General features: G+C 42.4%; 1 protein-coding gene across 5 annotated transcripts in view; it reads right to left on the bottom strand.

Annotated features, from left to right (window-relative positions):
• Positions 1 to 264: 264 nt before the first annotated feature.
• Positions 265 to 26,996, bottom strand: part of SENP6 (SUMO specific peptidase 6) — a 147,784-nt gene continuing 121,052 nt past the window's right edge. For all 5 annotated transcript variants that reach the window (XM_040349975.1, XM_040349977.1, XM_040349976.1 and 2 more), the window contains 6 exons: positions 24,610 to 25,031; positions 14,360 to 14,460; positions 10,086 to 10,174; positions 3,432 to 3,500; positions 3,187 to 3,337; positions 265 to 1,431 (listed from right to left, as the gene is read on the bottom strand). In XM_040349975.1, the coding sequence (XP_040205909.1) occupies positions 1,237 to 1,431; positions 3,187 to 3,337; positions 3,432 to 3,500; positions 10,086 to 10,174; positions 14,360 to 14,460; positions 24,610 to 25,031 (1,027 nt within the window). In that variant the 3' untranslated portion in view covers positions 265 to 1,236. The remainder of the gene's footprint in view (positions 1,432 to 3,186; positions 3,338 to 3,431; positions 3,501 to 10,085; positions 10,175 to 14,359; positions 14,461 to 24,609; positions 25,032 to 26,996) is intronic.

Below are 26,996 nucleotides of genomic sequence, written 5' to 3'. Positions count from 1 at the left end.
TACTGCAAAAGCATTGTCCTGACCAAGAATGTCATGATCTCAGTAGTCATTTGTTGCCAAGTAGTCTATTTTAAATTTTTTTTTTTTAAAAGGTAGCCTCAAAGTATTGTATTGGGGTTCCACAGACATTGAATGGTAGTGCAACCAACATTAGTTGCTGTGTGCTGCTAAAACACCATCTCAACGTGCAGGTTCAAAGTGCAATATTATAGTATGACGCCCTAGAATGTTGCTTCCCCACTGCTCTTAAATTTGATGCATGCATTTTTTTTTTTTATGGTTAAAAATAATGATTCTGTAGCTCGGGCCCTGGGCCACATTCACTGTAGTAACTAGGGTGTTACTCGTGACTTCTTTTTTTCTGTTTGATGAGGAAGCGCCATAAATTTTTGCTATGGTCTCTGTGATCTTCAGTTATGTTCCTCTTTAGCAACTCACTCAAAGCCAGTCACACTAACAATTCTTACAGAAGGCATCACCTAGATTTTCACAATCAATGGTTCACAAAAAGCACTGCCCTTCTCTACAACACAGAATAAGTATATGCCTAAAAATATGAGAATGCATACAGAATAGTCAGACATGAAATACAAATAAATATTAAATCAGGGACAAAATGTACTAACAATGGCATAAAATGCAGCTGAAATGTCTACACCTCCTTTAGCATGTCTGCACAGCTTTTAAGCACCTAAACTTGAGCAAGTGTTTTGATTACCATAAGTAACACATTTAACACTGCTCTTATGTTTATTCTGCAAAAACGAAACCTAACTGAAATATTTTCTATAAATAATGTGAAAGTTGGATAAACGCAGAATTCCAAACTGGACGGATTATGTGTATATTATGTGTATTATTGCTCTTATGAGACAGAAATGCACACAGTGGGTCGCCAAACTGAATACACATTGAAATGTGAGCCTATAAATATTCTGTTTTATTTGGAAGTGTACTTCAGATTTGTTTTAGTCACTGTTAAGAATACATAAACACGTCTAAAGAATGCAAAGAGAAAATCATTTTATAAATACTGAAAAGAAAAATGGTCTCATTGTCTTATGTACAGATGTGTAACTGTTCATACAATTGTTGGGGGACCTGTATTCTGAATGACAGTGACACGGCACTCAACTTTATGAAGAGAGTGAATGTTCCATTCCAGGGTTACAAACCTCAAAGGAAGTTTTTCTAAAGGCAGAGTAGCATGCCACAGATGAAATGCTCAAAGCAAAATCATTGATGATCTGCTGTTCCCTCTGGTGGAGTGGGCTGTGTTGTGCTAAGGTCCCTCTGTCCTTTCTTTTCTTTACTTTGAAGCTCCTGCAGAGTAAGAATAAGATTCCGGATTTCTTCGCGCTTTGTCTTCATTCTTTGTTCAGGAAACCAGTCGGTCAAATTCATTGGCAGATCAAAACTTTGAATGGGGTTCTGGAAAAAGTGTCAAGCAAAACGATTATGTCTGCAATTCATTCAGTCAGGATAATGTTCGATATCAAAATAAAAAGTATTACATAACCACTTGACCCCTGGAAGATTTACCCCCTTTCATGACCAGGCCATTTTTTGGTATTCAGCACCGTGCTACTTTAATTGGCAATTGCGCGGTCATGCAACATTGTAAGCAAATTCAATTTATATCATTTTTCATACAAATGGAGTTTCTTTTAAGGGCTCTTTCACACGTCCGTTCAGTTTTTCAGATCAGTTTTTTTTTCATCAGTTGATCCGTTTTTTCCATCAGTTTTTTGTCAGTTTTTCGTCAGTTTTTGCATCAGTTTTTGCATCAGTTTTTTCATCCGTTTTTTTTTTTTTTTTTTTAGGGGGCTTTTTACATAGAAAAAACGGATGTAAGGCTGGGTTCACACTACGATTTTCCCGTCCGTCAGCCGCATACGATTTCAGTATTGAAAACGTACGGGCTCGGACGGGAAAACGTATAGATAGACAATGCATTGCAAATCGTATGCACTCAGATGCATCCGGGTGCGTACGATTTGCTGGCAAAACGTTTTTTAAACGTACGCAAAACCGTGTTCAACCACGGTTTTGCGGCAGTTTTTAAAACAGTATGGCAAACGCATACGTTTTTCTTTAACATTAACGTCAATGGAAAACGCACATATGTGCGGTTCCATACGTTCCCGTCCGTTTCAGCCGCATACGGTTTTTCATATAAATCGTATGCGGCTGACGGACGGGAAAATCGTAGTGTGAACCCAGCCTTAGCGGAACGGATGATCCGTTAACGTCCGTTTTTCGTCCGTTCCGTTTTTTAGACGGAAGAAAAATAGGGTTTTCTTCCGTCCAAAAAAACGGAACTGAACGCAGACGGATGCTAACGGACGTTAGCGGATGCTCATCCGCTAACGGACGCTAGCCCATAGGGAAGCATTGCGGTCCGTTAACGGACGTCCAAAAAACGGACGAACGGAACGGACGTGTGAAAGAGCCCTAATGCTATTTGATCACCACTGGGTTTTTCATTTTTTTGCAATATAAACCAAAAATGCTGAACATAAAACATTTTCTACTTTTGGTCATAAAATATATCCGATAAAATAATATGTTGTCATAAATCTAGGTCAAAATGTATTCTGCTACATGTTTTTGATAGGAATTTCACAGTAAGTGTATAATAATTGGTTTGTGCCAAAGTTATAGTGTCTACAAACTATTTTGTATATGTATCTGAAAAATTGATCAGCTCTGATGTACCGACCATCTCTCATTTATTGAGACCCTAAAATATCAGGACAGTGGTGACAGTATATTAAATAAAAACAAAGAAAAAAACATACAAGCTGAAGTGGTAAAAGGATTGCCCAGCACAGGCTGGAATATAGCATTACTAAACAAAATTTAGAGTGTGACAGGATATTAAAACAAGATTATTAGAATCAAAACAAGCAATCCACTGTGGATTTATTCAGGCTACATCGTTTGGGAAGTTTATATACAGCTCTCAAAAAATAAATAAAATAGGTGCCCATATATTTGTCAGCTGTACTGAACATTTACAATCAGTTTAAAAACTCCATTGCTTTGCCAAGATCCTGGCCTTAGAACTGATATGAGGAGCTATCAGTATAAATTCCTCCTATTCTACCCATATGATTTCCTAATAAGCTTACTACATAGGCTTGATATATACATTAAATAAAAACGCCATACTGATACACTCACCTCGAAAAAGCTTTCCACATACTGGAGTACATATACACCACAGTCACTGAAATTGTTTTGCTGAGGCACTCTGGGATTGGAACCTTTCGTAACCTCTTTGGAAAAACTTCTTTTAGTTCCTTTCTTAACTTCCCATTCTACTTCTAGGTATCTAGGAAAGAAGGTTTTAGGAAGGTAATTGTAGTCCAAGAAAGAAATGGCTCCAAAAAAGGTAAAAGAAGAAGATATAAATGTATACAACTTACTCTCGTAATGTTTTTACTACTGTAGATCGAGAAGGACCTCTCAGTGAATCCATAAGTAGAATGCATGGTCTGAAAGGAAGCATAAGTATCATGAACAATATAAACTAACAAGAAAACAAATCTTTAGTAGTAAGCCTGCTATCACACCATAATAAACTTTAGAATGAAATTCATAACATTAATGGTTAGTATGCACCGACATTTGTGTTTGGTTTGATATATGTTGCCATTAACATACAGTGTTAAAATAAATTAGAACATATAAAAAGGTTGGTGCTAACTTACATATGCTTATAACTGAATATAGTGCATACATATAACCACACAAAAATAAAATACAATGAATAGTCCTCCTGTAGTGGAATAAATACACCATATAGTGACAGGTACTCTTATTAGCCAAACTGCTCCACCTTCACTTGTGTGAGAAAATTGCAGACTCACTGAATGTAACAATGGGATACTTCGTAAGCTTAAGTCCTTTTGGAGGGCAATATTTGTGTTCACAAGGCTATATGACTCGGTGTAAACAGAAATAATCACACAGCGCAATATGTTTAAACCGAGTCATAAAGCCTTGTGAACACAAATATTGCCCTCCAAAATGACATGAGCTTATGAAGTATCCCATTGTTACATTCAGTGAGTCTGCACTCTTCTCACACGAGTGAAGGTGGATCACAGTTTGGCTAATTAAGAGTACCTGTCACCAGTGGCGGCTGGTGCTCAAAATGTTTTGGGGGGGGGGGGGCCCAAACAAACGGAAAAAAAAACAATTGCAGCCTCACTGTGCCCATCAAACGCAGCTACTGTGCCCATCACATGCAGCCACTGTGCCCATCAATAAAAAAACAAGGTGAAGGTGTCCAATGTTGTAAGAAAAAATACCTTAGTCCTACCACATCCCTAAATATAGACCATATATGTACACCCCGCAGAGTGCGTTTCCTCGGTGGGACTTTAAATTGTGAAGACTAGGTTACTATGTGACAAAATGGGTCGCAAGGTATATAGAAAAATATAAATTTATTTGCAAAAAATTACATCAATAACGCTACGGCCAAACTCATCTCTTGGATGCGTTTCCATTGATGAGTTTGGCCGTAGCATTATTTATGTAATTCTTTGCAAATAAATTTATATTTATCAATTGTCACCACTGTGCCATGTCATCAATTGTCACCACTGTGCCATGTCATCAATTGTCACCACTGTGCCATGCCATCAATTGTCACCACTGTGCCATGCCATCAATTGTCACCACTGTGCCATGCCATCAATTGTCACCACTGTGCCATGCCATCAATTGTCACCACTGTGCCATGCCATCAATTGTCACCATTGTGCCATGCCATCAATTGTCACCATGTGCCATGCCATCAATTGTCGCCACTGTGCCCAGCAATATTGTAGCCTGTAATCATCAGAAGCATCAACAGCGCAGCAATAGAGTGGACTGCTTTTCAGGTACGTCTGCCATAATATGCCAATATGCTGTGGAAATTATCACATTATGGCTAAAAGCTCCTGGGGCACAATAAAAAATATGGGTGGAGGGTAAATTTTCAGCCTTAAATACAATTATATTCAAGTTGGTTTCTGTTGGAGGGTGGCTATGTGTTTTCTCCATGGTGTCACTGTATGTAGAAAATGGTAGTCTCTCTTGCTCATTGCCAAGATGGACTATGGAATGTGTAGTGTGCATAGAGCAATTGCATGACTACAATTAGTGAGTGCTACTTGTTCCAAACAGAAGCGAGGAGGAAAATAAATAAATGAATAAAACGATGTTTGGGAGCTCACAGAGAGCTTCAAGGAAAATGTTTTCTGAAAAATAGATCACAGGACCATTAAATTGTGAATATGTTCAGATTATTTTTGGAGGATATTGATTAATGTCACTTTAAAAAAAAAAAAAAAAAAAAGAAGAAGGACATGAAATTTTTATAATATGAGGTCTTAACGAAATATTCAAAGTTCACTAATTATACAATATTCAGAATCAAACTCAGGGACAAGCACAATTGTTATTACAGTATACAGGATTTATATAGCGCCAACAGTTTACAATTACACTACAATTTAATACAGGAAGAATTAGAGGGCCCTGATTGTTAGTGATTACAATTTAAGGCTGCATTCACACCTGAGCATTTGACTTTCAGGCAGAAAGTCACACGTTTTTACAGCGATTTTGGAGCATTTTTTTGTCATCTGCCAAAAAAGAAGCTCATGTATATTTTTGAGCTTCAGGCATTTTCATTCAGGTGACAAACGCTCAAATGTGAACAGGTGTCATTGAAATTATTAGGATTTTGCTTGTTGGATGTTTATCGGGCATTTTTTCCTGGTGTATTACGAGCTGAAAACGTTTAGGTGTGAATGCAGCCTAAGAGGGAAGGTCACAATTTTTCTTTTCGGAATGCAATATTACAATTTTTGTTAGGTTTCTTTCACACTGAGGCACTTTACAGGCGCTATATTGCTAAAAATAGGGGGGGAGGGCTTTCACACTGGAGTGGTGTGCTTGCGGGACGTTAAAAACTAAAAAAATAAATAAAAAAAGCAGCATCTTTGCATTGCTTAAGGAGCGGTTATACACCCCCCCCCCCCCCCAAAAAGGGTGCTTTTAAAACTTTATTTGGTGTGCCTCTAAAACGACGGTAAAACTAGCGGCACTTGGTCCCATCTCACCAACTGAATTAACATTTTTAGAATAATAAAGATAGGACACACCCTAGTATTACCTCACCGATTTTCACATGGAAAAATTAAGGTCTCTGGCAAATAACAGAGACAAATATTTACAGGTACATGTTCCCACCTGGTTTCTTCCATTCAGCAAGCTTTCCTGCCTCCTAATTATTAATAAACACCAGCTGGTAGCACCAAGCTTTTCTACATGACAGCTGCCATACCCTATGGAATTGTGTCCTCTCCGGGGAAACATAGCAAAACACTTCAGAGGCTTGTTGTGGAAGAACACCAGCAAAGGGGAAGGGATTACAGATTTTTTCATCATGTTATAAAATAAACACAGTTACAGCATTTATAGGAAGTTAAAGCTGTACATATGATCAGTGACCTTCTTTACAAGGGAGTGCCAATATACATGCAATGTCTTTGTCCTATAGAACAGAAGAGCGCTTACTTCCACATTTCGGGAAACAGCTTTACACTCTCTGGACAGTTTTACACGCAACTCCTAAACGGCTCTACTCTTCAGCTTCCATTCTCATCCTTAATATTGTGCTCCAGTTTTTCACTGTGCAGAGCTTCCTACTTTTCCCACTTCTTAAAGCGGGAGTTCACCCATTTGTAGTTTTTTTCTCTTTTCCCGTTAGATGGATGCTCGTTTTGTCTAGGGGAATCGGCTATTTGTTTTAAAATATGATCCGTACTTACCCGTTTTCGAGATGCATCTTCTCCGTCGCTTCCGGGTATGGGTCTTCGGGAGCGGGCGTTCCTTCTTGATTGACAGTCTTCCGAGAGGCTTCTGACGGTCGCATCCATCGCGTCACTCGTAGCCGAAAGAAGCCGAACGTCGGTGCGGCTCTATACTGCGCCTGCGCACCGACGTTCGGCTTCTTTCGGAAAATCGTGACGCGATGGATGCGACCGTCGGAAGCCTCTCGGAAGACTGTCAATCAAGAAGAAACGCCCAGTCCCGCAGCCCATACCCGGAAGCGGCGGAGAAGATGCATCTCGTAAACGGGTAAGTACGGATCATATTTTAAAACAAATAGCCGATTCCCCTAGACAAAACGAGCATGAAGCGAAGGGGAAAATATGTTCGCTGTGGGTGAACCTCCGCTTTAATCTCCCCTTTACAAGTTGCTTCCTTCCTCTCCTGAACGCCAATCCCTCTTACATAAAAGGCTCCTCCTTGTTACACCAGTTTCCTCCATCCCACACACACTACTTTCCTCCTCTCCCAGACACCAATCTTGTCACTAGCTCATAAAGAGCAGATTCTATTTTTTTCTGAATCAGTATGACCAGTAGAATATCTAGCACTGCCATGCAGAGGTGCTCATTCCAGACAAGTGCTTTATCAGAGGAGTCCCAGGTATAGAATTTATTTTGTCTTGACTTTATTTACCTAAACTATAAGGTTTGTTATATCTGTATATATCGGGATCACTTAAAGGGTTAGTGCATCTTTAGGGGCCATTTTCCAAAAAATCCCCTCTGCAATCCAACATCACTAGCACAATACATACAGCTCCTTTACTGTTAAAATAGTTTCTCCTGCCCCCCTACAAACATGTGGGCTGTACGCAGCCTTTTGGTAAAAACCCGTTAGTAGCTGACCCCACACTGTCCTGTCTTAATGGTAAAACGAGCCAGATGACAGAACTGCAACCCTAGCAGCTGATGCTCTGGCTCATTCAAACAGTGCGCTCCCGCTGTAGCAGCAGGGGCATAGCTCAGATTCTGAGAGCAGGTGAGAGTGCATAGTTCATGGTGTTTGAACAACCCAGAATGGCCACTGGGGGTGCACTGCTAGCATCTAGCCAGTACTAACTTTAAAAGGAGTTGTAAACCCCCATGGTTTTTCACCTTAATGCATTAAGGTAAAAAACCTTCGGTGCTGCAGCTGCCCCCTTTTTTCTTACCTGAACCCAATCGTTCCAATGATGGGGCAGCAGGAGCCACTGGCCCTCACTGCTGTTAATCAAATCCAGCATCACCGGATCCGAGCCCTGCTGTCTGTGTCAACGTACGCAGCAGGAGGACTCAGGAGCGTGCCCACACGAGTGCCCCCATGGAAAGCGGCTCTTCGTGAGGGCACTTGATGAAGGGGAGGAGCCAGGAGCACAGCCAGGGGACCCCAAAAATAGGAGAATCAGGCCTGCTTTGTGCAAAACCCTTGCACAGAGCAGGCAAGTATGACTTTTTTTTTTTATAACAGACAAACCTTTACAAACACTTTAAGGCAGGATAGAAGGGTGTCAGCTACAAAGGATTTTTTTCTGACAGCCTGTGCTGTGCATGGCCTACATGTATGGAGGGGAACAGGGGCAACTATTTAAGCAGAAGAGTTGTATGTAATGTGTTTGGGAAGCTACAGTGAAGAAAAATAAGTATTTGATCCCCTGCTGATTTTGTAAGGGGACAGGACAATTTTACCGCATCAAAACGGGATGATGGACGGGGCCATGTAGCATCAAATCTTGGGTGAGAACCTCCTTCCCTCAGCCAGGGAATTGAAAATGGGTCGTGGATGGGTATTCCAGCATGACAATGACCCAAAACACACGGCCAAGGCAACAAAGGAGTGGCTCAAGAAGAAGCACATTAAGATCCTGGAGTGCTCTTAAAGCAAGTGCTCCTAATCTCAGCTTATTATCTGTATAAAAGACACTTGTCCACAGAAGCAATCAATGAGATTACAATCTCTCCACCATCGCCAAGACCAAAGAGCTGTCCAAGGATGTCAGGGACAAGATTGTAGACCTAGCTGAAATGGGCTACAAGACCATCGCCAAGCAGCTTGGTGAGAGGGTGAGAACAGTTGGTGCGATTACTCGCAAATAAAAAACACAAAAAAATGTCAATGTCAATCTCCCTCGGTCTGGGGCTCCATGCAAGATTTCATTTTGTGGAGTTTCAATGATCATGAGAACGGTGTGGAATCAGCCCAGAACTACATGGAAGAATCTGGTCAATGATCTCAAGGCAGCTGGGATCATAGTCACCAAAAAAACAATTGGTAACACACAATGTCGTGAAGGACCGAAATCCTGCAGCACCCACAAGGTCCCCCTGCTCAAGAAAGCACATATACAGGCCCGTCTTAAGTTTGCTCATGAACATCTGAATGATTCAGAGGAAAGTGTTGTGGTCAAATGAGACCAAAATCTAGTTCTTTTGGCATTAACTCAACTTGCCATGTTTGGAGAAGGAGGAATGCGGCCTATGACCCCAAGAACACCATTCTCCACCGTCAAACTTGGAGGTGGAAACATTAGGGGTGTATTTCTGCTAAGGGGACAGGACAATTTTACGGCATTAAAGGAATGATGGACGGGGCCCATCTACCATCAAATCTTGGGCGAGAACCTTCTCTCAGCCAGGCAATTGAAAATGGGTCATGGATGGGTATTTCAGCATGACAATGACCCAAAACACAAGGCCAAGGCAACAAAGGAGTGGCTCAAGAAGAAACTTAATCCCATAGAAAACATGTGGAGGGAGATGAAGGTTCGAGTTACCAACCGTCAGCCTTGAAACCATGACGACTTGGAGAGGTTTTACAAAGATGAGTGGGACAAAATCCTTCCTGAGATGTGTGCAAACCTGGTGGCCAAGAAACGCCCGACCTCCAATTGTCAACTAGGGTTTTGCCACCAAGTACCAAGTCATCTTTTGCGAAGGGGTCAAATACTTATTTCACGCATTAAAATGCAAATCAATTTAGAACTTTTTTTAAAATGCATTTTTCTGTATTTTTTTTTTGTTATTCTGTCTCACTGTTAAAACAACCCTACCATTACAATTATAGACTGATCATTTCTTTGTCAGTTGGAAAACGTACAAGATCAGCAGGGGATCAAATACTTTTTTCCCTCACTGTAAAATACACGATGGATGATTTGGGAAAATGGTAATTAAAAGGTGAACAACTCTTTAAACTCAGTGTGTACTTACTGCTTGCAGAATGTAGGCTTCAGATGCCATTTTCCTGCTTCTGAAGTGAAATTGTCATCAGCAAGCCCACCATCATCACTGCTTTCATCCTACAAAAAGAGGAATTATGATTACACATTGCAAACCCTCTATACTAAAGAAAGACATATCATTGGGACAGCCAATATCTACTTTTGGAGTATGTATGTATGTATGTATGTATGTATGTATGTATGTATGTATGTATGTATGTATGTGTATATATATATATATATATATATATATATATATATATATATATATATATATATATATATATATATATATATATTATATTTATTGGGCCCTGTGAACCCAGATAGTGTTGAACGGCTATTCTGTGCCACAGAGCTGTGTCTTTCAGTCCGAAGGCATGCCCAAAAAAAAAATCAGGCCTTGCAAGTGTAACAACCTTAGGTGCTGCAAGGAAGGTTCACACAGGTTCAGTAGCACTGGTATAGGTACATTCCTCCCTGGATAAGAGGAGGACTCCATTCCAGCAGGGGTTTAAGGGGGACTCACATTAGCCCTGTAGAATGCATTTAGGAGTTCTCCCAATAAAGGTCAAAAGGCCCTGACTTACTGTGCTTGGTGAGGTCCCAGTTTACATAGGATAACACAAATACTACACAAGGTCTTCTTGCTGAGGTCTTCAGGAAGAAACCATGAAGTGTGAACAGTCCTGGACCTGTAGAGCACACTGCAGCACTTGATTTGCATGTCTGAAACCCAGTATCCAGTGCACAAAGGCAGGTGACAGGCCGACCCCACAGCATCTTTTCGTTTGGATCTCAGCAAAAATTACTCGTAAGGTCTGAGCAGTTGTGAAAAAAACCTGCTTGAAGTAAGGCAGGCCATAAGGTTTTTTTTTGTTAAACCAGCAGGTTGAATGAAAAAAAAAAAAAAAGTCCAATCTCCTGAAAGGAGCAGCATAACTCTACAGTCATGACTACCATCCTGTACTGTGCGATAACAAAACATTTTTCTCTTCGTCCATGGACACATCTTCTTAAATCCTGACTTGTGGGTTATGTTCCCATTCTATAGGAGAGGACTAGGCAGAACATGTTAGATATTTAAATACATGTTACTTTAAACAGAGTTGAACAGCCCCGCAAAGGGGCGGTCCCTCCAGACATAACTCTCTGCCCTGCAGTCAGCAGCTCAGTTTTTTTCTGCCTACTTGACGACGACGACCTGGCTCCCTTTGGTCTCAGGGTCCTGAGGCAATTTTTTATTTTTTTATTTATTTTTATGATTTTATTTTGAAGAATTTTCTATTAACTGCCGGCTGGGTGACAGGTTGGATAATATAGATCCTTGTAGTCCCCCCAGTCCGGCCATCGAGCGTGAGCAGGCCTTAGCTACGCACTGGGTCGGCCACAACATACCCCATGGCTCCTGCGGTGGCCGGTGAGCTATATGCTTCAGGGTTCACATATGACCGGACTGCTTGCAGTCTCAGTCACGGTGGACCAGGCAGACAGCTACTCCGTACTACTCAGTTGAAGGTCTGTCAGGAAAGCACCAGCAGGCCCTCGCAGGGACGGGCAAGTACAGTTCCTCCTGCCTTGGCAACTGGGAACTGCACCTGCAGTTCCCATGGATACCCTGGATATGCTGTCGGCAGTCCTGGAGTCATTAGTTGCCAGGGTGGAAGCGGTGTGTGAGCGTAAGGGGGGTAAAAAGCACCCCCGCCATCTTCTGGGGAATGCTCTGACTCGGATTTGGGCCTCGCTGCAGCACAGGACCCCGGTTCTGGACTGTCAGAGGATGCGGACCAGGACCTTCCAGGTGAGGAGGATCCCTCGTCCGGGTCAGAGCAAGACAGGGCACTGCGTTTCATACCTTAGACTGGTACGTGCCCTATGGGTGTACCCTGTCTGCTACGGCTCCGTTCCGGAGGTCTGACTCGCTGTTTGCGTCAGTGTCTGGTCCACAAAAGGGCCTGGTGGTCTCGTCGCCACCATTTCTTGGTGGATCAGACAGACCTTCATCCAGGCCTATGCCCTTAAGGGGCGGGTGCCTCCCTTTCGACCAGGGCTATTGGTGCCTCCTGGGCACAAGCTTGGTGTGAGTGCATCTTGAGATGCTTCCTTCGGCCGCAAGGTTTTGCAGGCAGCTGTTTAAAGTTGCAACTCCTCCGTTGAGGAGCTCTGTTTGTTTGGGGTGAAGTTAGTTTTTTGATTGCTGTTCCCACCCCTCGTTTTTTGTCACTGCTTGGGGACGTCCCACAAGTCAAGATTTAAGGATCTGTGTTCGTCCATGGACGAAAAGAGAAAATAGGATTTTTTTTTTGTACTCACCGTAAAATCCTTTTCTCTGTCGTCCATGGATGGACACAGCACCCACCCCTCCTTTTTAAGTTTGTACTGCATTTTACGAACTGAGCTGCTGACTGCAGGGCGGAGGGTTATGTCTGGAGAGACCTCCCCCTGGGCGGGGCTGTTCAACTGTTTAAAGTAACATGTATTTAAATATCTAACATGTTCTGCCTAGTCCTCTCCTATAGAACGGGAACATAACCCGCAAGTCAGGATTTAAAGGAGCCGTGTCCGTCAATGGACGATAGAGAAAAGGATTTTACGGTGAGTACAAAAAATCCTATTTCTATTGGTTTGTGCGCTCTTCTGTCCCAGAGAAGATCACACCCTATATTCCTTGCACAAACATCACATGGACAAAAAGTGAGGGAAAATCTCCTTAATAGCATAATGCAAAAAAAAAAAGTTAACTCTTCCCTATGCCATCTAAAAACTTTAAATCATGTCTGGAGTTCAACTTTAACCACTTCCCGACGGCCGATCGACTTTGTACGGCCGCAGGGTGGCTCTATATCTCCGAGCTGCCGTCTTTTTACGGCCTCGGCTCCTCCTGGCCACTGGGGGCGCGCGCGCCCACCGCATTACCGAGATGCCGGTGCGCGTGCCTGGTGGCCGCGATGTCCGCCAGGCACCCGCAATCGGCGGTTACAGAGACAAGGACATGGATCTGTGTGTGTAAACACACAGATCCATGTCCTGTCAGGGAGAGAGGAGACCGATCGGTGTCCCTTGTACATAAGGACACAGATCGGTCACCTCCCCCAGTCAGTCCCCCTCCACACACAGTTAGAACACTATGCAGGGTACACATTTAACCCCTCCCTCACCCCCTAGTGTTAACCCCTTCAATGCCAGTCACATTTATACAGTAAACAGTGCATATTTATAGCACTGATCGCAGTATAAATGTGAATGGTGCCAAAAATGTGTCAAAAGTGTCCGATGTATCCGCCATATTGTCGCAGTCCCAATAAAAATAGCAGATCGCCGCCATTACTAGTAAAAAATAATAATAATTCTGTCCCCTATTTTGTAGGCGTTATAACTTTTGCGCAAACCAGTCGCTTATTGAGATTTTTTTTGTTTTACCAAACATATGTAGAATACATATCGGCCTAGACTGAGAATTTTTTTTTTTAAAAAATTGGCTATTTATTATAGCAACAAGTAGAAAATATTTTTTTCAAAATTGTCGCTTTTTTTATTTATAGCGCAAAAAATAAAAACCGCAGGTGATCAAATACCACCAAAAGAAAGCTCTATTTGGGGGAAAAACCGGACGTCAATTTTGTTTTGGAGCCACGTCGCACGACCGTGCAATTGTCAGTTAAAGTGACGCAGTGCCGGAAGCTGAAATTTCACCTGGGCAGGAAGGGGGTATATGTGCCCAGTAAGCTAGTGGTTAAAGGGAATTCCGCAGCAGTTGTATAATATACAAAACATTTTGCAAATATTTCTGCTCCATCTACCTGCATGCTATTAACGGTCTAGTTCCAAATGAAAACCTCTACGTGCTCACACAATCAGCATCAGAATTGTAACAATGAGATAATTAGTGGAAAAATCCTTGGAGCCAATTACATGAGCAAGCAATGTAAAGGATGGTCATGTCATAGTGGTGTCATGGTTACAGAAATTAGATATATACATTTTTTTGTCCAATTTTAGAAAATGTTTGCAGCTGCAGAAATATAAAAATACTACTTTTGACAACTTTAAAATTACAAAATGACTTATTTTGCATATGGACATTCAATGTTTTAATAAACAGGCTTTTCTGTATGAATATGATGCATGCAGCATTGTCAAACAAAATTCACAGATGTGCAAATCATAACTTTACATTCACATTAGATATTTGTTCTAGCATCCCATTTCACCGCTCAAATGTGCTGCAAAAAAAATATATGAAACTTTAGTTATTTCACATACCAGATTATCTTGGTCATCTGAAAAATCTATGAACTCCTCTTCATTCTTTTTCAAGTCATCTGGTGAATCAGTATAGCTTATTTGTATTCTGTGCAAACCATCTGCGTGGGATAAAACACAATTTAAGTAGGTCACATGGACTGGATTTGGAGGGAATACTAGATGAAACAGAAAGCACATTTGCACAATTCTCTTGCTGCAGTTTAACATCTGTAAAGAAAATGTGACAATTTAAAATTCACTACACGGGAGAAGGTATAGGTAAGCTGGCTTCTTTAAGACGCAATGATATCTTGCCTTTTAACATGATCTCAGATTAGTTTAAAAGGCGGCTAAAGGGGCAAACGTCATATCAGTTGTGACCACGACTGTAACAAATTACGTGATTACTGTCATTAAACAGAAAAAAAAATCTATTTATGTCTCTCTCTCTTTAAAAGTATATCTAATACCTGTATAAAGAAACTCGCCAACAAAAGTTTTTCCTTATTAATACCTGGTTGATCCTACCTTTCCCATACACTTCCATACTGTTATGCCACGTACACACGGTGGAATTTCCAACAACAAATGTTCGATGTGAGCTTGTTGTCAGAAATTCCGACCATGTGTAGGCTCCATCGGACATTTGCTGTCGGAATTTCCGACAACAAAAATTTGAGAGCTGGTTCTCAAAATGTTTCCGACAAAAAAAGTTGTTGAAAATTCCAAAACGTGTGTACACAATACCGACGCACAAAATTCCACACATGCTCGGAATCGAGCAGAAGAGCCGCACTGGCTATTGAATTTCATTTTTTCTTGGCTCGTTGTACATTTTGTACGTGACCGTGTTCTTGACGTTCGCAATTTCCGGCAACATTTGTGACTGTGTATATGCAAGACAAGTTTGAGCCAACATTCCGTCAGAAAAAAATCAACGGTTTTGTTGTCTGAATGTCCGATCGTCTGTACGTGGCATTCGTGGCAAAGTCAGTAGCTGATCCTTCGGCTCCTATGTGACCACTGTCATTGCGCATGCTCCTCAGGCTTCCCCATTCGCTTTCTTCCCTCCTCTGGAAGCTGTCTCACGTGACTTTTTGTGGACTTGAAGGGTGACTTCAGCAGGTCGATTAAAAGGGGCCTGCTCCAATGCTGCCCATCTTTGTCCCTTTCTCAGTCCAAAACTCAGCCACTTTCACCCCAGCCTGCCTCTTCCAGTAGCCGCTGCTCAAATACCAGTTTCTCTTACAGGTGCCCTTCCTTCTATCTGCATGCCAGTTGCTTCTGAGAAGTGGGCACAGGAGGGACACTGGGCAAATTGCTTAGGAGCCCATTTTAGGCACCTTTCATTTATATCTGTTCCCTCTTCCCTGCTCTCTGCCCTTGTTTTCTAGGTTTCCTTTGCTGTGCAAACAATGTACACTATTCACCCAACAGCAGTTTTATTATTTATTTTCATGCAAGCTACATGCCCTTACTTTCATTGTTAGATTTAATTGCTAACTTGTGTAATGATGTTAAAGCTAGCCACAGACATGAGACAGTCAGAAGAAACTAAGTTATTAAAAGACCTTTTCATACACATGAATGCTTCGCTCAGACATGCACGATTGTCTGCTAAAAATCGATTTCACACCATCAGTTCCCCTCTTCTCCAATATCAGTTAGCCATGGGGGGTGGAAACAAGCATCTTTATATAGAAAGCATTCATCATATTGGTGCCAACTTCCAACTGAGAAGTCATTTCTACACTGAAAAGTTAGCGTTAAAGCCGTATTAAAGCCAAAACCAACTATGTAATATATTGCCGCTCACCAATCATTAGATCTGATGGCTGCATCACTTTTCTTTGTCCCCCCCCCCCCCCCGTTTTCACCTGGTAGTCTGGTCAGTAACACCACCTGTTTTAGCGCACCCCCACCCTGGATGAATACGTAAAGGAGGGACAGCAGCATTGTCAGTTTGGAGGGAGGTGAGTGTAAGATGTACTAGCAGATTTAGATTCACTAACAAATTGAAGCTGAGCTCCAGCTCTCACTTTCTAAGCAGCTACAGCAATATTTTTTTTCCTTTTGGGATAAAAGTTTTACATAAAAGCTGATCATTGTAAGCACCTCTGTCAGTGGTAAATTGTTTGTCTCATCCATGTGACTAATATAGCTGCAAGAGAGTGTTTTTTTGAAAAACAACAAACTTACTGGCCAGATCACCAGACGAAAATAGAAGCCTAAAGAAAACTCAAATACAAGTCCATGCAGGAAATCACACAGAGCTCTCACTGCATTTCACCCAGAGTTCTCTAGTTGCATATGATGACGCAGGTAACATGCATTGAGCTTATTTATAAAAACTGAAGAGTTTGCCAACAAGAAGCAATCACTTTCTCAGCAAGTCTTCTGTAAAATCAAAGTAACTATTGGCAAGGTCTCCATTTCACATGGACTGTTCTTTAGTTCAGTTCTATACTACCCCCGTATGGAATTTCTGTTTTTTGGAAAGAAAATTACTTTTCAAGAGGAAATAAAGCATTGCAATGATTTTAACACCTTTCAAAGAATATTTAGGTTTGAAAATTTACACTGATGTTCAATATTGTAAAATTTTCATATGCAATAAAAACCCTCAAAAAAGGAGAAAATCTAAAGCCCACAGTTTTACACCCTACCCACCCAACCACCTTCCTTCGATAGAATTTGTACCTATAGGTAAGCCTAGAATAAGGCTTACCCAAAAGTAAATAATTGTAAATATCTGCTAAACGTGCGCCGCCCGTGCTGTTCCTTCAGAAGCGTGTGCCGTGTGATTTGGCTCCGGCCATTCACACAGCCGGAGTCTATGGCCACGGAAGGAAGATGGGCAAAGATGGATGCAGCCTCCAGCTGGAAGGACATGGGCTACGTTTGCGGGTAAATGTCACAATGTGCTAGTATGCCTTTGCAGAAAAAAAAACAGCTGACGTATATAGTCATGCAGCGGTCCAGAAGTGGTTAAGATACAACAGCAGCTGTATGAGGTGGGATACATGCCGCGGATGAAGCAAAATTGATATCCCACCATGTTTATGCTGCAAGTGCAAATGAATCTAAAGATTCTGTTTATGACTGCAAAGGAGTAATTTGAATTTTTCTAAACCCTGTGAAGGTTAAAAACTTGTTTAGAAGGGAGAGGATTAAGAATGGGTTTTTTTTCTCCAAGAATCATACATACATAGGTGGATGCAGCATCAGTCTGATGCTGCATCTGTCCCCCGCTGGCTCCAAGACTGAGAACCAAGCGATCCAACACCCTGAACATTCGGTGCTCAGAGCTCGCTGACAGGCCAGGTCCAGGTCTGTGGGCAGATCCCAGCCATAATGTCGCAATTTTGCCCCAGCCTGGACTGGCTCCATGATGTATATTGCTTTTAAGCAAATACATTTTGTAGTTAACTCTTTAGGGGGTGTACGTAGCTTTCTATTTTTTGTTTTGTCTTGGTCTTTAATAGAACAAAGACAGTGGTGTCATGCGCCTTCCTGTGAGTGCAACAGAGTTGTGCAAAGTTCAGGACTGGATGGATAAATACAATTCTATTGACAAATAAAACAAGCCGGTCCCTTAAATGTATTTCATGTGTGCATTTAGAGATTTGCCCAAGTAAGAGCCCATTCACACCTAGGCGTTTTGTCGCCTATAGTGTGACGCCCGCTGCCGCCCCGACACGCCAGAGGGATGATGCAACATTGCCCTCTATGGAGATGGTTCACATCTCCACGCCTGCCGCCTGAAAAAAAAGTCCCGGACCTTTTTTTCCAGGCGTCTTTCGGCATAGGAGATGTGAACCATCTCCATAGAGGGGGTGAGGCTGCATTCACAATCGCGGCGTTTGGTCGCCGCGAATCGCGGTACAAAACGCCGCTATTTGTCGCCGCAATTCGCGGGACAAAACACCGCGATTTAGTACGCCGAGGTGTGAATGCAGCCTTAAAGTGTTACTAAACCCAGTAATATGAAAATAGTTAATCCACTCCCCCCCACAGTTCCCACAGCTTAGAAATCTTTTTTACATTAAAATATTGCCATTATATAGCTTTTTGGATGATCTGTATACCACAGTTCTCATAAACTGCAGTTTCTTCAGTGCTGAGAGTTCAGGAAGGTGGAGATTTTCAGTGCAGCCTGTATACACACACCTGATGTCATATCCTGTGACCTGGTTATCTCTCAAGAAAATGTTCTCTCCAGCATAAAAAAAGACAACTGAGCATGTGCGGGTTGGCTATTGCCTGTGTGTTAGCTGGCTTTCCCCAGATAGACATTGCAGGGAGGGAATGTTCTGTGAATACAGGCTAAAACAGCTTTTTACACAATGCAGAGGATTAACCCCTTAAGTTCCACAGTTAATCTAACAAGAATGCTATGCTGCATATACAGACTGATTTTACTGTTGTGGGTTTAGTAACACTAAGCTTTAATTGCAAAGGTGTTCACCTGCTATTTTGCTGAGACTGCATTCCAGTTACTCCCTATCTCCTTAGTGCTTAGTAGGCAGAATGTCTGCTATAATCACATGAATGTTCCTAGTGTTGTAATAAGTGAAAATATACTGCAAAAAAGAAGTGGGCCAATCACACGTACAGGAAATCTATTATTTCTGTGGGTGACACTGACTAAATGCTTAAGTACTGGTCAAATAGTCCCTGTCATCCGTTTTTAGGAAAGTGACGTTTACCAACAGCTAAGCAAACAGCAATGCTGCCTGAACAGTGACCCTTCCCTTTTTGTTAGAAAACAAAAACCCTAGCATTTACATTGCCGACACTAGAAGAAGCCTGCAGCACCGCTCAAGGCTGAATTCACACCTCCGCGACAAGTAACGCCGCGTACGCGGCGTATTTTGCCGCGATTCGTGTAACTTTTTTTTAACAAATCTTTCCCATTGCTTTCTATGGCCGAACGCCAATGCCGCCTGAAAAAAAGGGTCCGGGACTTGTGTTCAGGCGGCAGGCGTACGGCGTCTATGAGACGTGAACCATCTCATAGACAGCAATGGGAATTCTCCCCTCCAGCGGCAAGAGCGTCCGGCGTCGGGCGTTTTGTCGCGGAGGTGTGAATGCAGACTTAAGGAGATATTTCTGTAGTATTGTTTATTTTTTTTATACCATTTACTATCTGGAATTGAAGATCAGGGGAGCATTTAAGAGTAAAAGTCTAATATTCGATAGAGAGATTACATACATACATTTTATAAATAGATATATTCTATCTATATATATCTATATTTATATCAATACATCCATCTAAAGAAGAACTTCACTCTTAATCAACATTTTCTATTTTTAAGATAAAGAGATGGATTACTCCGACCCTCCCATAGATCTTCTACATTATGGGAAGAGCACACTCTGGCCACCCATAGCATCGCTAATAATGGTGTCAAGAGCAGATCTGTACAGACCATGCCAAGCAAAGGCTGACCGAATCAGATGATTGCCAGACATCTCACCAGTCCTCCAAGCATGCAGCCAGAGTGCCCTACACAGACCTCAGACCATCACACCCTAAGCAAAAGACACCAGACATTTACTCCAACCACTCTATAAAAATGGGCCTAAGCCCACAATGGAGGGATGTCCTCTAAGATTTACCCAATCTGACATGGTTTGGTAGATCAAGGTTACAGTTGGCACAGAATAGAGGGCCAAGCCGGTTTATTCAAACTTGAATCTAAGGAGGGAACTCAACTGAACTCAAAAGATTTGCAGCTGTAACTGCAGTGAAAAGTGGTTCTACAAAGCAATGACTCAGGGGGGGCGAATACAAATGCACGCCACGCTTTTCAGATCTTTGTAAAAAAATTTGGAAAACCATTTATCATTTTCCTTCCATTTCCAAATTATGTGCCACTTTGTGTTGGCCCATCACATAAAATCCCAATAAAACACATTTACGTTTTTAGTTGCAACATTACAAAATGTGGAACATTTTAAGGGGTGTGAATACTTTAAGGCACCGTAGCAGAAAGCTGTACAGCTAAGGCCGCTTTCACACTGGAGGCGCTTTGCAAGGGCTATAATGCTAAAAATAGTGCCTGCAAAGAACCTTGAAAGAGCCTCTCTCCTTTAACTCCACTGCGCTTGCTGGACGGTAAAAAAAAAAGTCCTGCAAGCCGCATCTTTGCAGCGCTGTAGTAGCGGTGCATACACCACTTTTAAAACGCCCCTGCCCATTAAAATCAATGGGCAGCGTGCCACCGAAACGCCGGCAAACCCCTTTGAGGCCACTAGTGGGGGTTAAAAGTGCCCCGCTAGCGGCCGAAAGCATCCGCAAAAATGTCAGTAAACCACCGCTAAAAATAGCAGCGCTTTACCGCCGCTTCAGTGTGAAAACGGCTTAATAATGCAAGACGTGGAACAGGAGGCTGATTCTCCAGATGCAGGGTAGTACACACTATTAATAAGGTTGAAAGAAACCCCCGGTATATCTTGGTCAACTGCAAGAGGCTGTGGTGACCCAAAAACTGCCTCTCCCGAAACAAATGGTGGGGAGTCAGAAATGACAACAGAGGTTACAGGCCCATTTTGTAGATGCTGTAGCGTAGTTCAAGCCTCTGCAGGCTGATTGTTTCAGCAACTGGGTATAAACAGATAGAAAGTCTAAAAGTAGACATGGCGATGGCCTCGGTCCTGCCCGAATATGCTAAAGGAGACCCGAATTATGACGACTCTATACTAATAGAGGTCTCAGGTTCCAGATAATGGGTGTGTGGTTCATTTGGGGATACTGAGAAAATGCCCCCTGAACCAGGTAACAGGTGAGGTCCGCCATGGGAGCAGGGCTGTCCTTGAAGACAGGCTGTGCCTCATATTGTTAAGCAAATAGGTGCAATGTCAGGCAAGGCCTCAATACTCACAAACCCGGGCAGCTGATGTTGAGGGTTTCAGGAGGCGGGAGATGACAACTCACTGTAGGCGGGTAATGGATCAAAGTTGTGCTTTAACCCCTTCCATACCTATATGCAGCCCCACGGAAGCAGGTTTTTCTGTGGGGCCGCATATACAGGGCATCCAGAAAGTATTCACAGTGCTTCACTTTTTCCACATTTGGTTATGTTACGGGCTTATTCCAAAATTGACTTTACTTTGTCGAGGCACCTTGGGCACCAATTACAGCTTCAAGTAATTTTTTTCGCCCTGGTCTGAAGTCCAGACCGGTCTGGAGCAGGTTTTCATCAAGGATGTCTCTGTACATTGCTACATTCATCTTTCCATTAGTCTCCCGGTTCTTTCCGCTGAAAAACATCCTCACAGCATGATGCTTTCATCATCATGCTTCACTGGGGGAATGGTATTGGCCAGATGATGAGTGATACTTGGTTTCCTCTAGACATGACACTTGCCATTCAGGCCAAAGAGTTCAATCTTGTTTCATCAGACCAGAGAATTTGGTTTCTCATGGCCTGAGAATCCTTCAGCTGCCTTTTGGCAAACTCCAGGTGGGCCATCATGTGCCTTTTACCGAGAACTGGCTTCTGCCTGGCCACTCTACTATACAGGCCTGATTGGTGGAGTGCAGCAGAGATGATAATTATTCTGGAAGATTCTCCTCTCTCCACAGAGAAATGCTGGAGCTCTGACAGAGTGACCATCAGGTTCTTTCTTGGTCACCTCTCTAAGGCGCTTCTCCTCCAATCGCTCAATGTGGCTGGGCGGCCCGTTCCAAGAAGAGTCCTGGTGGTTCCAAACCTCTTCCATTTACAGATGGAGGCCACTGTGCTCATTGGGACCTTCAATGCTGCAGACATTTTTCTGTACCCTTCCCCAGATCTGTGCCTCGATAAAATCTTGTAACTGTAGATCCTTATATAGACAGGTGTGCCTGTGGTAAATTCAGTTGATTGGACATGATTTGGTAAGGCGGATTGCAATCAAGTTGTAGTCCTTCACGGCGCAGTGTTACCAATTGTTTTCTTGGCGACTATGGTCCCAGCTGCCTTAAGATCGAGAAGATACTCTCGTGTAGTTCTGGGCCAATTCCTCATCGTTCTCATGATCATTGAAACTCCATGAGGCGAGATCTTGCACGAAGCCCCAGACCAAGGGAGATCGACCGTTATTTTTCGTTTCTTCCATTTGCAAAATAGACGCACCAACTATTGTCACCCTCTCACCAAGCACCTTGGCGATGGTCTTTTAGCTCATTCCAGCCTTGTGTAGGTCTACAATCTTGTCCCTGACATCCTTGGACAGCTCTTTGGTCTTGGCCATAGTGGAGAGATTGGCATCTGATCGATTGCTTCTCTGTACAAGTGTCTTTTATACAGGTAACAAGCTGAGATTAAGAGCACTCCCTTTAAGGGAGTGCTCCCAATCTCAGCTCGTTATCTGTATAGACACTTGGGAGCCACAAATATTGCTGATTGATGGGGGATCAAATACTTATTTCACTCATTAAAATGCAAATCAATTTATAACTTTTTCAAAATGCATTTTTCTGGATTGTTTTTCTACTCTGTCTCTCAAACATACAAAATCAGCAGTGGATCAAATACTTTTTCTCTTGCTGTATTTTGGGATGTTCTGTGGTGGTAATAGCAAGAAATATACAGCAACTTTTTATATATATATATATATATATATATATATATATATATATATATATATATATATATATATATATATATATATATATATATATATATATATATATATATATATATATATATATTTTTTACACTATTTTGGGCCATTTTTCCTTTGATGGAAAAATATATTTAAAAATAAATAATAATAATAATAATAATAATATCAGCAGATATCCATTACCATTTACCACCTAAAGAAAGCCCAACTCGTCCTGAAAAAACAAAAAGGTATGATACACCTGGATACACAAAACAGTTGTGATGATATTTACAGTTTTATTAACACATCTCAAAGTTGTAAAATTGTGACCGTTTTTGAATTCCTGGGTTCCTCAATGGATGAGGAAAAAAAACTGTTAACTACTTTCATTGTCTATACAGAAATACTGAAGGGAATCTTTAAAATAAAAAGAAACCTGAAATAGAAGCTTCCCCTTCTTACTCTCCAATTAACAAACATGCTCGAGCAAAAGGTGCATCAGTCAAAGTAAAGGGTTAGCTTTACTGTCCCAAAGAATTGTTTGTGATCTAATAGACCAGGGCTCAACAAATCCTAGGCGCCAGGTCGACTAGAAATTGCGTTGTGGCATCTGGGCTTTAGTCAGTGACAGGTTCCTCAGCTGAAATTACAGGGTAGGCTGCGGGCTGGTCTTGGCTGGACAGGTGGAGTAGGCCCTCCGGTCACAACAAAGCACTGGTAAATTATGGGGAACTCCATTAGCGGCGGCAGCAGGGATGAAGACAACCCAGGATGGGGTAGGAAGACAGCAGCGCGGCAGCCACTGACATGGCAGGAGGAGTGAGCAGCCAGCAGAGTGCAGTCCTCATCTGCCCCGCTGCTACCCTCCCCAGGGTTTAGCTGGAGCAGGCCCCAGCTGGGGGAGGTGGCGGATCGGGTCGGACATGGGGGCTCCAGAGTAAGTGGTTACCCGACACCAGAGCTCCCTGCTCCACTGGCTGGAGAAGAGGCTGAGCCAGGGATAGGAGGTGCTGAGCTGGGAGCAGTTCATAGAGACACTGGAAAGCCGGGCCAGCTATCAAGAGGAGTGCGAGAAGGTAATTCCCTGCCTGCCGGCATGTCTGGCCCGGACGCACACTGGACACAGCCAGCCTGTTCACGTAGCAACAATTTCACTCAACTTCCACTACAGGAAGCCTGCTGTACGGAAACATGGAGGCTGCAATTACCGCTTTGCTCATTCAGGGTGATCCCCGGGAGCCAGACTGCCTTCTTCACTCTGTGTTCAGGGCACAAGAAGCCAGCGGCTGGAGTGCCACATCATCATCTCTCCTGGATTCAGATGTTGCAGGTTTGCGGTGCACTATCTACACCGTTGTCATGGCATTGAGCTGGGCACCGTAGAAACTGTAGAGAATGTATTCATGGTATTTGAATCAGAAAGACTGCACTCTAGTAATGGCATAGGCGAGTATCCTGTGTTGTCCATCTGTAAAGATACACATCAGGGCTACACATAAGAGAAGGTGTTTTGTCATTGAAAATAAAGCTGTGTTAGTTTAAGCTCCCAACTTTTTTTAACCTGGCTTCTAGATTCAAAGCAAATTTGTCAAGCCCTGACCCAATAGACAAGTCCACTTTCCATTTGAGTATTCTCACAACAGTACCCTGCATCATAGTATACTTACCAATATGCTTTAATGGTGTTTTACATTCATGTGTTGTTCCATTTACAATTTTAGGAGTTGAGTCTGTTTGTGGAAAGAGAGATTTAAGAGTTGCAGTTGTCTCCATTTGTTCTTGATCATTCCTTCTAAGGGCGTGCCTTCCAACATAATGACCTTGTCTTGTCCCAGATGAGTCACTTTCAACAGTCCCAGAGCTTGTGTCAATTGAAGCAAGGTTTTGTTTCTTGTTGGATAATTTCTTTGCCGTTGACTTGGAAGAACCACCTTGCAGGCAAGCCTGTGAATCGCCTGGGATGGCAGAGGTTCTGCTGTCATCTGCCTGCGATGCATGTTGCAAAGTCCCAGCTTGGTAGAAAGGGTTTGGATAACACACAGGTTCTTCTAGACCAGGAAAACATATGACAGCTAAAAACCAGTGGGCACTAGAAAACAAAAGATAAATCTCATTAAAAGAGGTCATTTTTACACAGGTTCAATAGTCTATGATTGATTGTGTAATAGCGATTATGCTTTTAAAGCGGAATTCCACCCAAAAGTGAAACTTCTGCTTATATGCTTGTAGCTGCTGATTAAAAAAAAAAAAAAAAAAAAAAAAAAGAAAGCATTTCACCAAATATCTCTCAACTTTTATACTTCTACTGCTGATACAGCAAAATACTGACCTGCATCGTTCTCCTTTAGTCTCAGTAGCCTAACAATTTTGAGACAGCCAATTAAAAAACAAAATATATATATAATAATAAATACATTCAGAACCAGCTGCAAACACAACTAAATGGGGAGGGAAAAAAAATAAACGGAATTCAAAAACAATATGTTTTAGTACAACTTTACAGTGCAGTAGTCGCAGCGCTTTACTTTTTCACATTTTGTTACGTTACAGCCTTATTCCAAAATGGATTCAATTCATTATTTTCCGCAAAATTCTACAAGCAATACCCCATAATTACAACATGAAAAAAGTGTTTTAAATCTTTGCAAATTTATTAAACATAAAAAAAAGAAGTACATGTACAGAAGTATTCACAGCCTTTGCTTAGTACTTTGTTGACGCACCTTTGGCACCAATTACAGCCTTAAAGGGATTGTAAAGGTAAAAAAAATGTTTTTCTTAAATAGCTTCCTTTACCTTAGTGCAGTCGTCCTTCACTTACCTCATCCGTCCATTTTGCTTGTAAATGTCCTTATTGCTTCTGAGAAATCCTCACTTCCTGTTCTTCTGTCTAACTACACACAGTAATGCAAGGCTTTCTCCCTGGTGTGGAGTGTCGTGCTCGCCCCCTCCCTTGGACTACAGGAGAGTCAAGACGCCCACTAACACACAGCTCCTTTATCTGCAACGTAGAGAGCATCCTGACTCTCCTGCTCGCCCCCTCAAGAGGGGGCGAGCACAACACTCCACACCAGGGAGAAAGCCTTGCATTACTGTGTGGAGTTACAGATAGAAGAACAGGAAGTGAGGATTTCTCAGAAGAAATAAGGACATTTAAAAGCAAAATTGAAGGGTGAGGTAAGTGAAGGAGGACTGCACTAAGGTAAAGGAAGCCATTTAGGGAATTGTTTTTTTACCTTTACAACTGAGTATGATGCTACAAGCTTGGAACACCTATTTTTGGGCAGTTTCTCCCATTCATTTTTGCAGGATCTTTCAAGCTCTATCAGGTTGGATAGGGTGTGCCCAGCCATTTTCAGATCTCTCCAGAGACGTTCAACTGGGTTCAAGTCTGGGCCACTCAAGGACATTCACAGAGTTGTCACGTAGCCACTCCTTTGTTATCTTGGCTGTGGTGCTTAAAGTCATTGTCCTGTTGGAATATGAAACTTCGCCCCAGTCTGAGGTCAACTGGGCTCTGGAGCTTGTTTTCATCAAGGAAGTCTCTGTACATTGCTGCATTCATCTTCCCTCGATCCTGACTAGTCACCCAGTTCCTGCTGCTGAAAAACATGGCATGATGCTGCCACCACCATGCTTTACTGTAGGGATAGTATTGGCCAGGTGATAAACGTTGCCCGATTTCCACCAGAAATTACACTTGCCATTCAGGCCAAAGAGTTCAATCGTTGTTTCATCAGACCAGAGAAAATTTGTTTCTCATAGTCCGAGAGCCCTTCAGATGCCTTTTGGCAAACTCCAGACGGGCCGGCATGCGACTTTTACTGAGAAGTGGCTTCCATCTAGTCCTTCTACCATACAGGCCCGATTGGTGGAGTGCCACAGAGATGGTTGTTCTCTCTCCACAAAAGCTGGAGCGTTATCAGAGTCACCATGGGGTTCTCCCTAAGGCCCTTCTCCCCCGATTGCTGTTTGGCTGGGGGGGGGAATCGCTCTAGGGAGTCCTGGTGGTTCCAAACATCTTCCATTTAGGGATGATGGAGGCCACTGTGCT

The sequence above is a fragment of the Rana temporaria genome, chromosome 4, assembly GCF_905171775.1.
Source record: "Rana temporaria chromosome 4, aRanTem1.1, whole genome shotgun sequence".
Lineage (NCBI taxonomy): Eukaryota > Metazoa > Chordata > Amphibia > Anura > Ranidae > Rana > Rana temporaria.
This window is presented reverse-complemented; position numbering and strand designations above follow the sequence as displayed.